The 17,108-nt window shown below is 37.5% G+C and overlaps 1 protein-coding gene across 1 annotated transcript in view; it reads left to right on the top strand.

Moving 5' to 3' along the window:
* Nucleotides 1–666: 666 nt before the first annotated feature.
* Sec63 (translocation protein Sec63) overlaps nt 667–17,108 on the top strand; it is a 31,543-nt gene continuing 15,101 nt past the window's right edge. The window contains exons 1-9 of the mRNA XM_071599553.1: nt 667–838; nt 1,116–1,218; nt 1,313–1,427; nt 1,521–1,626; nt 3,049–3,179; nt 7,366–7,458; nt 8,129–8,290; nt 10,926–11,154; nt 12,670–12,815. Of these exons, the coding sequence (XP_071455654.1) occupies nt 715–838; nt 1,116–1,218; nt 1,313–1,427; nt 1,521–1,626; nt 3,049–3,179; nt 7,366–7,458; nt 8,129–8,290; nt 10,926–11,154; nt 12,670–12,815 (1,209 nt within the window). The 5' untranslated portion in view covers nt 667–714. The remainder of the gene's footprint in view (nt 839–1,115; nt 1,219–1,312; nt 1,428–1,520; nt 1,627–3,048; nt 3,180–7,365; nt 7,459–8,128; nt 8,291–10,925; nt 11,155–12,669; nt 12,816–17,108) is intronic.

Here is a 17,108-nt window from a genome sequence, read left to right as displayed (position 1 = left end):
TCCATGTTTTAAGGGAAATCGTTGAAACGGTACATCACCTAGAGTAAAAAATGATCTTTTAGGGTAGTTAAATTATAACAATATCGGCGTTTTTCGCATTTAGGATTTACAGTGTACTGATTTATACAGTTAGCACAAATCAATCATAGTCCACTACTTGAACCTAGTATAATCAAATGAAGACGTTTGTTATTCCATGAAAGAAATTTGTTTCGCTTAACAAGTTTCGATCACGAAATAAATAAAGCATATCATCCCTCGGGCTAAAATGCAAAATAAAAAGTAATTGGTAAAACGAATAAGAAAGATTAGGTCCCACATGAGAGTCTAACCCTGGACTCCTCGTCCAAATCATGTGAATCTGCTAACTACTAAAACATCAAGCCACGAACATTTACTCGAGAGGCCTTTCGATTAAGTCGCTTAGTTCCGTCTTTTCGATAGAACTTCAGATGCCACTCTGTCGTCTCAAAACACTTTAAATGAAATGATGTCAAAAAGCGATTATGCTACAATCATGCATCAAATAAAAGAGAATTGTGCAAATACAAGTCAAAGATATCTTTTATTTTCATTGTAACTCATTGGGCGAAAATGTATTGGTAATGAAAGACTCGCAGAAATATCGTTGATGTGGCAACGTTGGTCACTAAGGAACACGTCGTCCAGTAAAACGTTCCGTTATGTGGCGAAGTGTAGATTAAAGTTGTCAGAATGGGAGGACAAAAATTTCAATATGATGAGAGTGGGGGCACCTTTTTCTATTTTTTATTATCGTTTCTTGCCCTTTTGTTAATACCTAGCACGTATTATTGGTGGCCCCGCCAGAAAAAAAATGGTAAGCAATCCTACCCGGTCCCGAGAATAATCTTGTATATAGTAGCAATTAATTCCATAGTATGATGATTTAAAAGTTTTGCTTTATTTTTACAATGAATTCATTCCTTCCTACTTTTCATCCTTGCATTTTATTGACTTTTTCATTTTTAGTTTTGCTTTATATGACATTTGAGTGTAGGGTAACTGTTTTGGAATTTATGCTACAAATACTTTTGCTCGTTCAAGAGTAAGAACTAAGACTGCATTAGGATAATTTTGACTTTAACATTTCACAGATCCTTCGAACGTTGACAAAGAATGTCAGTGTGACAACTGTCTAAAAAAGAAACTTATATTACAATCAAACGAACCGTGGAAAGTGACAAAACAAATTTTTATGTAAGTCTTTAAACTGTCTTAAGAGTTAAAATTGCCGTATTCCGGAATATTTAATACATTTAATATTGTTTTCTTCATGCTCTCAAAATTTTAGAAAAATTCTTCTCATCGGAGGGTGGATTATACTACTGTTTCTGGCCTATAAAGTGTCGCAGTTTGATTATGAGTATGCCAATTTCGATCCGTATGAAATTTTGGGGATTCCATTGGTGAGTGATAATGTTTTTATAAACCATTATGCCTATCAAATTGATATAAATGTGAACATGCAATAAAATTCCTGAATACTGCGTCAATTGTAGGGGTCTTCACAAGCTGAAGTCAAGAAAGCTTACAGGAAACTCTCTCTAATACTTCATCCCGATAAGGAGACTGGGAATGAGAAGGCGTTTATGAAACTTACGAAGGGTAAGAATTGATTTGAAATGGGTGCATTAGAGGCTTGAATTATTAATGATCTGGTAGGGTCATATTTTTCAACTATATAACCAATATGAACCAGCACAAAGTATGCTTTTTAACATTGGTAAAAGCTGGTTCAAATATTTTTACCGTTATATGAATGGTTTCACTGTGTAAGGCTTCATTCACCAGTTCTTTTTCATTGTTGCACATATTAACGAATCCTTGTTTCATAGTACGTTTTAGCCAGTACCAACTGTTGCTGGAAATATTTATCGGGAAAAATGTAATACTTTATAATAATGGACAGTTTTCTGCTATCTTTGCAATGATAAATTTAAAAATAGGTCTAACCAGTTATAAAAGCTGAAGTCTTTTGATGAAAATATAATCAAGTATTAAATGTATTCAAAGTCAAGTTTCAGCCAAAGCTACCACACTTGCCTGGTCTGCCCCTTGTTAGGTCAATTGAGTTGAAGTTACACTAATACACGATTCTGAATTGCATAATAAAGAGCTTATTTTAAGAAGTAGTTGTGCGTGAAATCATTTCCCATGTCCAAATTGTCACCAGACCGTGAGATAAGTCTCTAACCTCAGCAAATGTGAAATATAAAAAAGGAATACTTGATGACAGTATAATTAATTAAGAACTGTGACGTACATTTCCACTTGTCGAATTACATTCTGGTTCCAGGATGGTTGGAATCATCCTCCAGTCTGTTATATGTTCCAGGCGTGTGTTGTGTTTGAAATTGAGTTTTATTTATTACACATAAGTCACATGTAGAATACAATGTCTTGTAGTATCCATTGTAAAGAAATATTGTTCACTGAAGTAAAAATAACAATGCATCTTTCCACTCAATTTTATTCGGTAAAACTAGTTTCACTTCATCGGCGTCATCTGCAGGTACCTGCTGATGCGTCGAAACTAGTTTTAACGAATAAATTTGAGCGGAAAGGTTCATTGTTATTTTTATTTCAGTGATAGTGGATGTCCACAAAGTTAAGTCTGAAAACATGGGAAAACCTGTTCAACTTGTATCCCTCTATTTATTTTTGGAATGGGATAAAAACATAAAATGTTTAGGTACTCTTTACATTTGGCAGAATATCTCATTTCAACTGTCTCCAACCTTTTATTTGGCAATGGCATTGGCTCGTCCTATTAGTTTCTTGCCCTTGTAAATCACATTTGGATGTATCTGATACCATCATTGGAGTTTTGTAGAATTAAGCATATTTATTTGAGGAGTCAACCAAGCGATGCCAAAATAATTTAATTTGTGGATTTCGTTTCTCTTGCATTGTATGTTGTTATAATTAATTACAGTATATTGTCATGTAGATAGACAGTAATGTACTTCCTGGGTACTATGTAAAATCTTTTCTTTAATTTTGTTACTGGTGGGTTTTTTTAATCAGCCTACCAAGCACTGACAGATGAAGATGCTCGTAGGAATTGGGAAAAATATGGGAATCCAGATGGTCCTGGTGCTATGAGTTTTGGCATAGCCTTACCGTCATGGATTGTAGAGAAAGAAAACTCGGTGTGGGTGAGTGAATTTTTTTATTTTCATTCTATAATAATTGTAGTTTTCCATGGGTTAAATTTTAAAACCAGATATATATGTTATAATATAAATTTTTTCTTTCATTTATTTTCCCATAAAAAGTTCTGAAATTAAATATGCAACAAGCACTCTTGTTAATAGAATCATGTCTGTTGCTCTACTACATTTAAACTAAGCAGCTTGTTAATTGTAAGTTAATTTAATTTTGTAAATTTTCTGAAATATATTATGTCCATCATTCAAGCAACTTTTACTAGTCAAACCCATCAACACATAGTAACTGCCTCACTTTACTCAAATTTTTGTTTATTTTAAGCAAATGAATTTGATTTTGCTGAAAGCTAAAGTGGTGCTAAGAATAATCAACATGAGGATAGGGAGGAAGTTAAATGATTACCTAGGGGATGATCAGTTCAGGAAGGGCATATGTGATAGCAGTAATGAGGTCACTAATAGAGAGGAACATGGAATGCAATCAGGATGTATTTGTAGGTTATGTAGACTTCCAAAAGGCATTTGATATCATTAAATTAGGTAGACAAAATGTATCTATCTCCGAAAAGAGTAGTGGATTGAAGGGAAGGAGACTTATCTGCAACATGTACATGACTGACAACTTGGGTGTGAGTGGGGAATAGAACATCCGGATAAGCAATGTTAGTAAAGGGACTAAGACAGGGGTGTCCTTAATCACCTCTGCTTTTCAAAGCATTAGTGGAGGAAATGCTAAAAGAGCCATGGAAAGAACGAGGTAGGAATGAAAATCGGTAGGGAATTCATGAAATCGGTTAATTTCCAGATGACCAAGCTTTCATTTGTCAGCCAGCCAAGGGGTTGTAAACACGGCTGAGTGCATTAGAAGGTCATTGTCATAGTTATGGGATGAGAATAAATTTAAAAGATGTGGTTTTTGTGAAAGAGAAAGGCTTATCTAAATGTTAAGACAGGAGGACAAAAATTAGGGCCGGTGTAACAATTAACCCATCTTGGAAGTGTTCTGGGCGAAAATGGTCAAATTAGTAGGGATAAGAAGATGATTTGCATCAGCAAAGAGGTTTCACAATGAGGGATGTGATGAAAGGGATGTTGAGTAAGGATGTTCCAAATGATTATTTTTTTTTAAAACTTCCAAGGAAGGGTAAGAAAACAAATATTCTGCCAATCTAATTTTAATTTTGTGTAATTCATTGGGAAATGTTCTATCATACTTGACTTTTTTAATTGGTCTCCCATTTCTGATTTTACTTCCTACTTTGAGTTAGATCCAATTCTTTCCCTTATTGCTGCCACCTTCACTGGGGATGACCTTCACACCTTCAGTGTGGAATTACAAAGTATTATTTCATTTCATTGCAATATGTTATGCAAATTCCATAAAGTTACGCCTGAGACAACAAACTTCACTGGGCCTGATATAGTTCTCTTTTTGGCAGGTACATTGCTATATAAGATTCCTCAATTTACCTTTTATTTAGAAATACCACACAACAGTTTAACCCTCTTAGTGCGGCGGGGATTTCAGGGGTACTAGTGAGAAGTGCGAAGGGTAATTTAAGAAAATGTATCACCTTAGAAAATAAAACATTATGAAGTTATTTGTTTAGCTATCCATGTGCAGTTTTTTTATTTTAAAATATAATATTGTAGTTAATAATGATGTAATACATTTACATCATCTGAAAAATAAATTTAATTACTACAGTATAATAAATTTGAAGAATATTTTTTAGCAATTTTATTTCGATTTTTAGACACAAAACTAATATTTTTTTAAAAACATTTTTCAATTAAACTACGATATTTAAATATAATAAAGAATCAAAAAGACATGCAGAAAATATTATAAATAAATAAAGAAAAACCAGTGAATTGCAAATTTTTTTGTCAGCTTCTGCATAGTTCGATTTTGTTGAAAAGGCTGATCTCACTGAGTCAAATTGGGACTTTTCCCCTTTCCTTGAGTCTGCGGCAATGTGCTTACAATCTAAAGGCAGAAAAAAAACCAAGTTCTAACTCACAGAGAACTGCTGACAATGTAATCAATTACACGGGGCGCAATTAGGGCAAGAGAAACCAAAATGATTACAAAGCAGTATTTCCATCGTCTCAACAAAGTCTGAATAAGCAGCTATATATCAACACCACAACACATTCAAGAGATTACAGATAAAAACAGATTAGTATCCTTTCAGTGGCTTTTCATAGTGGAAAGACCACTCAGAAAAAAAAACGAGCAAACAATTAGGCTGAGCTTCCCGACATGTACAAAACTGAACGAAAAATTATAGTAAGAATTATACTTTTTGAAAAGCATTTAAAATTGCTAATAAAAAATTAAAAAATTAGTTACGTAATTCTATGGAATTCAACCTATCGATAGCACAAAAACCATAAATTATTAAAGAAAAAACCATAAGTTACAGCGATTTAAACAATAGCCTACGCAAGAGCCGATATATCGGCCCGCCGCACTTTTCGCCAGGGATACGAAAGCCGATATATCGGCCCGCCGCACTAAGAGGGTTAAGTAACATTTCAGCCAATATATTTTTTGCAACCTCTCCCATGAACTACGAGCTTGACATGGTGGAAGGGCTTGTGCGTTCTGATAATCCCTGGAGCTGTGCTGGTGGGAGCAATAATAATTACTCCTGGTAGGGTCACCCATGCCAGATAGGTAGAAGGATAGGAGCCAGACTAAAAGTAGTCGGCGCAGCATCTGTTCCTCAGTGAGGTGGCTGTTAAGTGTCTGTAAGTGGCATTGAGGTGTCTGAACCCAGTGGGTTGGCCATTGAGGGATGGTGTCAAGTTAAAAACACTTGAGGAAGGCAATGGAAACCACCTCAATTATTATTCCCAAGACTTTAATGGACATTACAGAGAAAATGAGTCCTGGCAACTACAGGATTCAGCACAATCGGCCATGTGCCGTGCCCAGCTGCGGCAGAGGCAAGGCTTCGATAGTCATCATCTCACAAACCCTAGACCAGCAATTTTGACAGCAGGAGCAAAGAAGATGTAGGAGGAGACCGAATTGGTTGGAATAGGAACGTGGAATGTTAGGGCAATATTGAGGACTGCAAAATTAAAGAGAACGTGAAGTGAGAGATGGAAATAGGAAATAGTTATTTTAGGTTTATGTGAAGTGAGGAGGCAAGATTCCATAAGCTAGAGGGAATATTCATAAAGTTACATGAATGGTCACAATGTACCTCAGAGATACAGGTCTGCAGTAGCTTAGAGTATGTGAATGCGTATAGGAATTAAAACTGCTGTGATAAACTAAAGTAAATGGGTTAGGGAAAGGTGGAAAAAGTATTGTGCTTAAATGCCCTTGTTAATGTGAGACCATGTCAACCATACATATCAGGGTTTTTAAAATAACTAATAGTTGATGCAATGCTTCTGATGGTAATTTTATGGATTGATTTTTCGAGATGCTATTAGTTCATTACAACTTTGTACGAAAACAGTGCTTTGTGGCAAGGAATCTCCCATCTTCCAGCATATGCAGTGGGGTATAAGTTTTCCATAGCACATTTATGCGTCATCCTATTGCATTGGATATGTTGGGGCAAATTTGGCTTGCTTGAGTAGGGAACTCACATTTTTGTCTGTGACCATTATTTCCCCAAATTCAATCTCATTCAAACACACAATTCCCGATCACTTTTACTTGGGTATGCTGTGATTTTTTTGTATATTCTTTTCCTACACATTGAAAACTATCCTTTTTCACCTTGATTCTCCATTTATAATTATCAGCTTTATTGGTATTGAATAGATTTTTAGTAATCCATTAATCAAAAATCAAAATAAAAGCCCTTTTCGTAAGCTTTGTTGATTGTATTTCCTTTGAAATGAGAGAGAACTACTTTGGTAAGATATGGTAAATGGCTTTGTATCTTGGATTTTAAATGTGGCATGAGCTTTTGCCACATTTAAATCCTATCTGCATGAATCCATCCACCCTTACATTTTCTGTGCCATATATTATGCCTTTCACTGTGTGATTCAGTCTGTATTTTGTTCCCAGTCATATTGCTGGTTATACTTAGATTAATAATTATTCGCCATGAGTTTTATAGGTATCCTATTTTGAAAATTTTTCACTTGGTTCCTTTATCCAATTAGTTAAAGCGCATATTTTTTTCTTTTGATATTTTAGGTCCTGGGCCTATATGCTCTAGTCTTTATGGTTGCTTTACCTACAGTAGTAGGAATGTGGTGGTACAAGTCAATACGATACTCAGGAGATCAGGTGAGCATTAACTTTTCCAATGCAATCTTTGTAAAACTTGAGAAAAATGTACTCACTAGATGCTATAAGACTTTTCTGGAAGTTATGTTAATCATTAATTACAAAAATCTTTTCTTCGTTTTAGGTTTTAATCTCTTAGTACATTATAGGATATTCTATGTTTTAATGGCTCTCTCATTCAGTGTTTGGTTTATTTCTAATGTAGTTTCCATGATTCATTTTTCTGCTGAATTATTTATAAATTGCAAAAAATGGATGTTTAAACAGATCAGCTGTGAGGACAATGGTAAAACATTTCCCTGGGCAAAACATTAAATTTTAGATAAGTCAAATCCATGGAAACATTTTTATATGTAATTTAATTAATTCAAAGGTCTATTCCCTGCCAGTTAAATTTTCAGTGGAAAATACTTTTTAGGGTTTCACAGTTCTAATTCTGTTATGAAGAAATTCCATTGTTAGGAATATTCTTAATTTGATCTTTAAAAGCATTTTTTATGTGAATCCCACTCCTGAACCACAAAATAGCACATATTTATACTGTCATTAGTGTTCATATAATCTTTCATAACCGAGTATAAGCTTTCTGGTGATGTCCTGTTCCTCTTTGAGTATATTTGATTCAATTGTCATAAACATTTGTGTTGACAATACCATTGGTTTATTTCAGGTTCTTCTAGATACAACTCAAATATATTACTTCTTCTTCCATAAAACTCCATCAATGACTTTGAAAAGGGTCATAATGATTCTTGCGGCTTCACTTGAATTTGAGAAAAAACACAATAGTGAAATTCAGGAAAGGCCAACTGACAACACTGAAGTGCCATTTGTAAGTTGGTTTTATTAATACTAAATAGTTTTCTTATTCATTTTACAGGCGATTTTCTATTAATATTTTCATATTTGTAATTACTTCTTATGTGGAATTTTATGATTTTTAAGTTTTTGGGAAACACGCTATGTAAAATATTAAACAAGTATTTTAAAAAATTATTATGAAACACGTCTTGGTGTTTGACCTTGTAGAATGAGAGAAGAATACCGGTGTGCCCTTCCATCTTGTGCAGTAAACATGTATACACCAACTTCTACACCTTTTACACCATGGTTTTTGACCAACTACTGATTGCCTGTGTTCCCTGGAGAGCCTTTGTTACCTTTGGGTCACACCACCTGGGTAACAACTCTGGTATCCCGGCATTGCTTCATGATTTGAATTGCATTGGTGGCCAACAGTCACCGGCAGTCTCCTCACTTATCAAATCCCACTATCTTAATTCCTTTGGAACTGATATGAGCCCGGGATCTCTCTCCTCAGAAACCCTCCAAGCAAGGTTCCCTTCATGCTCAAAAACTCAATGCAATAATTTTACTCATCCAGTATATAATTATCAAAAGTATTGAGCTTAATCTTTCTACATGTCTTCAAAAATTCAGCTCATGTTTATTTTAAATGGTCATTTTTTGTCTTTCATTAATCTTTAATTACATAATTATGTTTTTAAATTACTTCATATGTCATATTACTTGTTTGTTTCATTTATTCAAAATTCTTCATTGAATTTTTTGTCATTCAAATAATTTTTAAAGAATTACAGTAGAAAGGGCTTACAGTAAAATTGAACTGTACTAAAACTACTTCTTTGCTTCAATATATCAATAACTGGTGGCAGCCTCATCATAGTGAATAATTCCATAAATTTAGCCGCCAATGTTGTTACCTTCATGACCACATGAAACCATAAGAGAATGTATGTGCATGTATATTTCAGAATTTTCATGTTGGGGTTGATTAGGCTTTTTGTCAATACTGCACCTTCATGAATTAATTACGGAAAATTATCATGTCATAAACATACATTTTTCAAGTGTATCTGGTCTATTCGAATCCTTCCCAAACTTTTTATAGTGCAACTCCAGTCTGTTATTTTGTATCGTTTGTTATTTTGTATCTGCTTGGAGGCCTTGTGTCCATGGAAACTTTCAGAATAACCACCTTCAACCACTTCGTTCATATCTGGTTTTGTTGATTAGTTACGACCATTTATGCGAAGGATTGTTCGTGGAGTATGACAAAAAATTGGATCCACGGAAATGCTCTCTTAGAAGGAGCAGCATTGTTCTGTGAAATTCTGTGTGAAACTCTGTAAATCCTTCACGGTAATTTTTCGAGTTGATTAACAAGGCTTATGGTGTGGATGCTATGAAACATGCTGCATATTATGAGTTTACCTGGTTCCAAAAGGGGTGGTAATTGGTGGAAAACAAGCATTCCAGAAGACCGGTAACATCAACTGATAACCCCTATGTCAAGGAAGTGAATGATCTCATTCATGCCCATCAACAGTTGACTGAGGGAACTCACAGAAGTGTGACATGTCAATTGGTTTGTACTTTGAAATCCTGACTGAAAAATTGAGGATGCATCAAGTCACCGCCAAATTCATGCCTCGCCCGATGACAGCAGATTAGAAACAACGTCAAGTTCTAGTCTCTCAGGAAATGTTTGATCGAGCAGGAGAAGATATCACCTTCTTTTCCAAAATCATGAGAAGAGATGAGTCATGGGTTTATGGATATGACATCAAAACAAAAGTGGAATCTTCACAATGGATTGATTAAACATCCCCCTGCCTCAAAAAAGCTCAACAAGTTGGCTGGAATATCTAGGTGATGTTGACTGTTTTTTTTCAATGTAAATGTGGTTGTGCATTTAGGATACCTACCTAAAGGCCAGACAGTCAACACGGAGGACTATCTGGGGCTTAAGAAACACCTAAGAGAGAGAATCATGCAAAAATGTATTTAAAATTCAGATTGAACTTAAGAGGAGTGATGAGTAGTTTTTTTACCACGACAACACACTGGCTCATTTGTCTCTCTGAAACCGTGAGTTTTTAGCCAAAAACAAGACCACTGTGCTTCCTCATCCTCCCTATTCATAAGACCTGGCCTCATGTGACTTTTTCCAGTTCCCCAAACCACCCCACCCAAAGCAAGAAAAAAATTCGCCACCATTCAAGAGAGAAAGACAAATTTGACAGAGGAGCTAATGAGTATTCCAGAAGATGTGCTAAAGCATTATGCCCTTAAGGGCATGCATGTAAAAATACCTGTTAAAGGAAAAAGTTCAACAGATAGCTTTTTTCAAATTATAATTGATTGACTATTGGGGCATTTTCAACTTCCAAATTGATGGAGGCATGTGGTATTGTAAACATATTATTGAATTTTTTTTCATTCATTCAATACAATTCTGGTTGGCATGTACATATTATTTAAAATATTAATCTGTAAATGTTGAAAATATATATTATGTATTTCAGTACACTCATCGAAGAGTTCATTAGATATTATGTTTTGGTCTATTAAATCACTGTTTTTGTTTAACATCATACCCACATGTTTTATAAATAAGTTAAGGCATATTTTAAATATTCCTTTTTGTACTTATTCATTTCTAGCTTATGAAACAGCTCACTAATTTGGGTGAAAAGAATAAGGAGCGGCCATTATGTTTTGGCTACTCAATCAAGGCTCGTGCTTTACTTCATGCTCACCTCTCCCGCATTGTACTTCCAAGAGAAACATTAGACAAGGATCGGATGATAGTGGTGCGGAAGTGCCCTTACCTCATTCAAGAAATGGTCAACTGTGTCTCACAGCTCATTCTTCTTGCCTATGCTAGGCGCAGTAAGTTGATTAATACTTTCTTTTTTAAGTAGAACAAGGGGGAAGATAATCGTATACTCAAGAAATACAGTGTTTCAGGATGAACTCCTGGAAAGTTAAGTTAGTGTGACCTGGAATATTTTTCTCTCTTAATCCTTGGTTACAAAGCTTTGGCAATGCAAATATTTCGTCGAGCATGTTTTGCATCCTAGAGGATATGTTTGCTCCAGAAGTTAATGCCCCTTCCTTCTGCAACTCCCTTATGATATTAAGATTATTCGTTCATTGTACAGGGTGCGGAAACATAGCTTCCTTTTTTCAAATGCAAAATCCTTTAAAAAAGGAAGTTATGTTGCTGCACCCTGTATTATAATGGAAGAAATATTTTTTGGCACCAATTTCAGCATTGTCCCTCTTTACAAGACCATGGTTCTTGCATTTGTATTTTTTTAAATGCATTTTCTGTGCTTCAAATACTGATGTTTCCATTTGATTTTCAATGAAGATCCACATCTGTAGTAATTAATATAAAATATCATATCCATACTATAATTGTAATGGTTTATAATCTTAAAAATGAAATGGAATCAGAACTTGATATCTGTGAGCGAAATTGGTTGGCTTTCCTGAACTGGATGATGTGGAGAAAATACTTATATGTTCTAATTCAAATACTACCTAGAGTTACTAAATTTGTGGTTATTGAATGGATAAATAAAAGGAGACTAGTATGGAGTAGATTATGTTGTAAGTCATATCTCCTCATAAGTCTGCAGTATTATGGCTGACTTTGCAGGATCATGTAAATGGTGTTGGAACTTACAGCCTCCAGTGAGTGCTAGTCTTTTTAGTCAAGTGAAGGAATCCTCAAACAAAGTGCACAAGAATAGGCACTGAAAAATTTTAAGGTCTCCTCACACTATTAATAATTTTATATGCCTTATTTCATGACATATAAGATGCACCTTATTATAAAATCATGGTTCAAAGTATCACTTACTTCTGATAAGTGAAAGTTTGAACTCAATCGGTTAACATTCAACACTGAATGTTATAATTATCCCAGTTGGTCAGTAATACCTATCCATTATATTTAGATCATTATCTTTAATTATATATAATATTTGATGTTCAATTGCAGTATGTTACAGTTGGGATTGTTATTATTAAGCTGTATGAAATTGTGAAGTTAGTACTCCGTTGATTGTTTCTGCGATGTTGAAAGAGGTGCAATAGAGATATCACACTAACTTGATTGTATTTTATTGAAACTGATCAAAGCAAAATATTGTGCACTCTGACCAAGTGGAATTTTTCATTTGAAAAAAATTACCCTAATAAATAACCTGCACTTTTGCGGAGACTGTTTTGGAACTTTTTTCTTGTGTATGATATGCCCTGCTGAAATGAGGTTGTATCTTATTTGGCAGTGTATCTTGTATATCGTCAAATATGATCTCCCAAAGGTTAATTTGATAACTCCTTTAAGAAATGTTAGTATGCAATAGCTTTCAAATTGAACTTTCTTTTTTCCAGTATCCAGGTTACCCAACATAGAAACAATTGAGAATTGCATGAAGTTGTGTCCAATGGTGGTACAGGCCCTCTGGGAGCATAAAGGCCCCTTGTTTCAGCTACCGTACATCAATGAAGAGAACATTAAATGCTTCATTTCCAAAAAGGTGGGTTTAAATGCTAGGAATGTTTTTCTATATTCACCATTTTTGCTTGCATCTTAACAATGGCCACAGGTATGAACATTGAAGATGAGGGTAAAAAAAGAAACTTTGCATTTACACATAAAGATTTAATACTGCACGACCATGGTTTTCAATGCTGTGCATCATCATCAGGTGACCTGATGATGATGCCTTGAAGAATTAAATCTTTATGTTGAAGTGCAAATTTTCTTTTTTTACCCTATCATGAAGGAATTCCACATAGTTAAACCTGAAACTGTTACGCTTATATGAACATTGAAGTTAACATGAAGGTTTAGATTTTCTGAAGTCTACTTATTGAGTGGAACTTCACTTAATGAGTACTACCCACAGCAAGCAGTTTGCATAACTAGTCAAAGTATTGGTCTCAAAAACCACTCGTTTTACGAGCAACTTTTCCCATAGCAAGTGAAGAGGAGAGGGTAATTCTTGGATTCATGGTGTGTCTTCTACTGCAGTTTGTCTCTAGCACTCGTTCTACCAGCATCTTAACATTACTAGTGATCCAAACTTGTGCTAAAACGGTACTGCTGATTTTTTGTCCAAAGTTTAATAAAATTTTGTTCATAGTTTTAAAAATAATCGCTGGAGAAAAATCCGTAAGGAGAAAGCCATGAGAAAATAAAAAGAACTGTAGGAATGAAAAGTAAAATCATTGAAAATCTGGAACTAGGTGTGAGCATGGCTGATCTAGTATGCAAATCGGCAATTGGTCGACATCAATATATTTTGGGAAATTATTTAAATTATTATATTAAAGAGTGGGTCTTTGGGACACTCCGTTTTTCGGAAAAAGACCCATACGGACCAATATCTCCATGCAGACTCCCATCACCACCCTCAACAAAAAGCCGGAGTAATTAAAACCTTACTCCACCGAGCATGCTCCCTCTCTGACGCTGCCTCCATTGGAAAAGAAAAACAACATCTGCTGAAAACGTTCCAGATGAATGGCTTCCGGCGTGACAACATTCTGAAGATAATGCACAGGGTGGAAGGAAAGAAGCGGATGGCCCTGGAGAGGACCGACGAGACTAGCCCTAAGGAAAAGGCGACGGCACACGCTATCCTGCCGTACGTCGCCGGAACAACGGAAAAAATTGCGAGGGCCCTCCGGAAACACAACGTCTCAGCCAGGTTCAAATGCGTAACCAAAGTGGCCAATATCCTCGTCAACGCGAAAGACCGCCTCCCAAAAGACATCTCTGGAGGAATCTACCAAATCAAATGCAGCTGCGGCAACTCCTACATCGGCCAAACATCAAGAGCGCTGAAATGCCGAGTCCAAGAACACAGAAGGGCCGTAAAAAATAGACAGTTCCAGCAGTCAGCGGTGGCTGAACATCATTGGAATGGACCGACACATAATATTGAGTTTGACAACGCCACTTTATTGAATAAAGAAGGCCGCTACTACCCAAGGATCATCAGAGAGGCAATTGAAATTGCAAAAACGCCCAGAAATTTCAACCGCGAGGACGGCTACCCCCTCGCCAGCGCGTGGAAACGTGTCCTCAAGGATTTCAACGAATCAGAGCACACCTCCTAAAAATAGGCGCCAAACGGAGGGTATATATATTGGACCAAAACCTGCATCGGCACTTCAGTGGACCTGAGGAAGCCAACTGGAACGTTGGCGAAATATCGTCCGAAAAATGGATACACGCGGAAGAAAACCCGAAAGAACCACTTCCTACATCAATAATCTCCGCGGAAGCCTACATGGAAACTTTAAACATTTCTACGGGGAAGAAATTGCCAGGCAGAGCAGAAGGTTCGAGAAACTTCGTAAGAGGAAGGACAAGCTGCTTTCTTCTCTGGCCTTTCTTGAGCGTTGCAGAGACTCCGATACCATCCCGTCTTTTGTCGAGGTGAAACACCATATCCAGTCGAAGAAAGCCCTAAGGATTCTCCGGAGAGCCAGCACAGCCCTCCTAAGGGAAAGGGTGCAGCACACGAGATGGACCATCCAAACACGCACGGAAGAGCTGTACGAGTTGCACTTAAGACTTAGTGCAGTCTTGAACATAACGGATTGGGACACATTGGATAGAATTACGTGGAATTCCGCTACAACAGCCTTCGTCTCAACTAGAGATAAACAAGTGAAAAAGTACGAACGCCTCCATGGCCTTCAACACCCTGGACTGGAGTCTCATGGCCCTAAAAAGGACCGTACAGTCGTGAACCTAACTGACATTCATCTGAGTGACGCCGCCATCAGCGTACTTTCCAAGGGACTGAACTTCGCCGTTGCTCCCGCCCGCCTACCAAAAGAAGAACTAGTGACTGAAGTCGAATACGCCGTCCGGAAGCTACCTAAGGAAGAGGCCGAGGAACTTCGAGGAGAAGTAAGCCGTATACTGCTCAATGCTAAAACTCCTAAACCCAACGTCACCCGAGAGGAGAGGAAAGCCTTGAGAGATCTCCGGACGAACGATGACATTATAATCACTCCAGCGGATAAAGGGAACGCAACGGTGTTGATGAAGAAGGATGACTACAATAGAAAAATCAACAGTCTCCTGAACGATGAGACTTACTCGGAAGAAAAACGGGATCCCACCTCCAGGATCCAAAAAGAGATTAAGCAAATAATTACACAGTCTTCGATCCCTCCAGAAGAGAGACGGTGGATCGTCGAATCGGCTCCCAAACCACCTAGATTATATGGCCTACCTAAGATCCATAAGCCAGGTGTCCCTCTACGACCCATCGTGAGTGCCATAGACTCTCCATGCCACAAACTCGCCAAATATTTGTCCCAGCAACTCTTACCGTTCTCTGGTAAGTCGTCAACGCACGTGAAGAACTCCGCTCACTTCATTGAGATTATAAAAGAGACCAAAATAAGCAAGGAGGATATTTTAGTGAGTTTTGACGTAGTTTCTCTCTTCACAAGCATCCCGATCGGTGAAGCAGTAGAGATTATCAAATCACTCACGAGTGACGGCCTCCCGAAAGACATCCCAAAGAAGGTGGAGTTTTGCCTGAGAAACGCTTACTTCACGTGGAACGGAAAATTCTACAGGCAAACAAATGGCGCTGCAATGGGGTCCCCACTCTCACCGGTGATCGCCAATCTTTTCATGGAAGCTTTTGAACGAAAAGCCTTGCAATCCTTCCGCAAAAAACCCAAACTCTTTGTGAGATATGTGGACGACACATTTGTAATATGGCCCCACGGAAAAGAAGAACTCCAGAAGTTCCTGCAACACCTCAACGCACAAAATGGTGCTATTAAATTCACCATGGAGATGGAAACGGACAACCGACTGCCCTTTCTGGATGTCCTGGTCGAGAAAAAAGAAAATGGGTCTTTGGGACACTCCGTTTTTCGGAAAAAGACCCATACGGACCAATATCTCCATGCAGACTCCCATCACCACCCTCAACAAAAAGCCGGAGTAATTAAAACCTTACTCCACCGAGCATGCTCCCTCTCTGACGCTGCCTCCATTGGAAAAGAAAAACAACATCTGCTGAAAACGTTCCAGATGAATGGCTTCCGGCGTGACAACATTCTGAAGATAATGCACAGGGTGGAAGGAAAGAAGCGGATGGCCCTGGAGAGGACCGACGAGACTAGCCCTAAGGAAAAGGCGACGGCACACGCTATCCTGCCGTACGTCGCCGGAACAACGGAAAAAATTGCGAGGGCCCTCCGGAAACACAACGTCTCAGCCAGGTTCAAATGCGTAACCAAAGTGGCCAATATCCTCGTCAACGCGAAAGACCGCCTCCCAAAAGACATCTCTGGAGGAATCTACCAAATCAAATGCAGCTGCGGCAACTCCTACATCGGCCAAACATCAAGAGCGCTGAAATGCCGAGTCCAAGAACACAGAAGGGCCGTAAAAAATAGACAGTTCCAGCAGTCAGCGGTGGCTGAACATCATTGGAGTGGACCGACACATAATATTGAGTTTGACAACGCCACTTTATTGAATAAAGAAGGCCGCTACTACCCAAGGATCATCAGAGAGGCAATTGAAATTGCAAAAACGCCCAGAAATTTCAACCGCGAGGACGGCTACCCCCTCGCCAGCGCGTGGAAACGTGTCCTCAAGGATTTCAACGAATCAGAGCACACCTCCTAAAAATAGGCGCCAAACGGAGGGTATATATATTGGACCAAAACCTGCATCGGCACTTCAGTGGACCTGAGGAAGCCAACTGGAACGTTGGCGAAATATCGTCCGAAAAATGGATACACGCGGAAGAAAACCCGAAAGAACCACTTCCTACAATAAA

Source organism: Hetaerina americana, unplaced genomic scaffold (assembly GCF_022747635.1).
Source record: "Hetaerina americana unplaced genomic scaffold, ioHetAmer1.1.p SCAF_11, whole genome shotgun sequence".
In the NCBI taxonomy this organism is placed as follows: domain Eukaryota; kingdom Metazoa; phylum Arthropoda; class Insecta; order Odonata; family Calopterygidae; genus Hetaerina; species Hetaerina americana.
The sequence above is the reverse complement of the archived record's forward strand: the minus strand, read 5'-3'. Positions and strand labels throughout refer to the sequence as shown.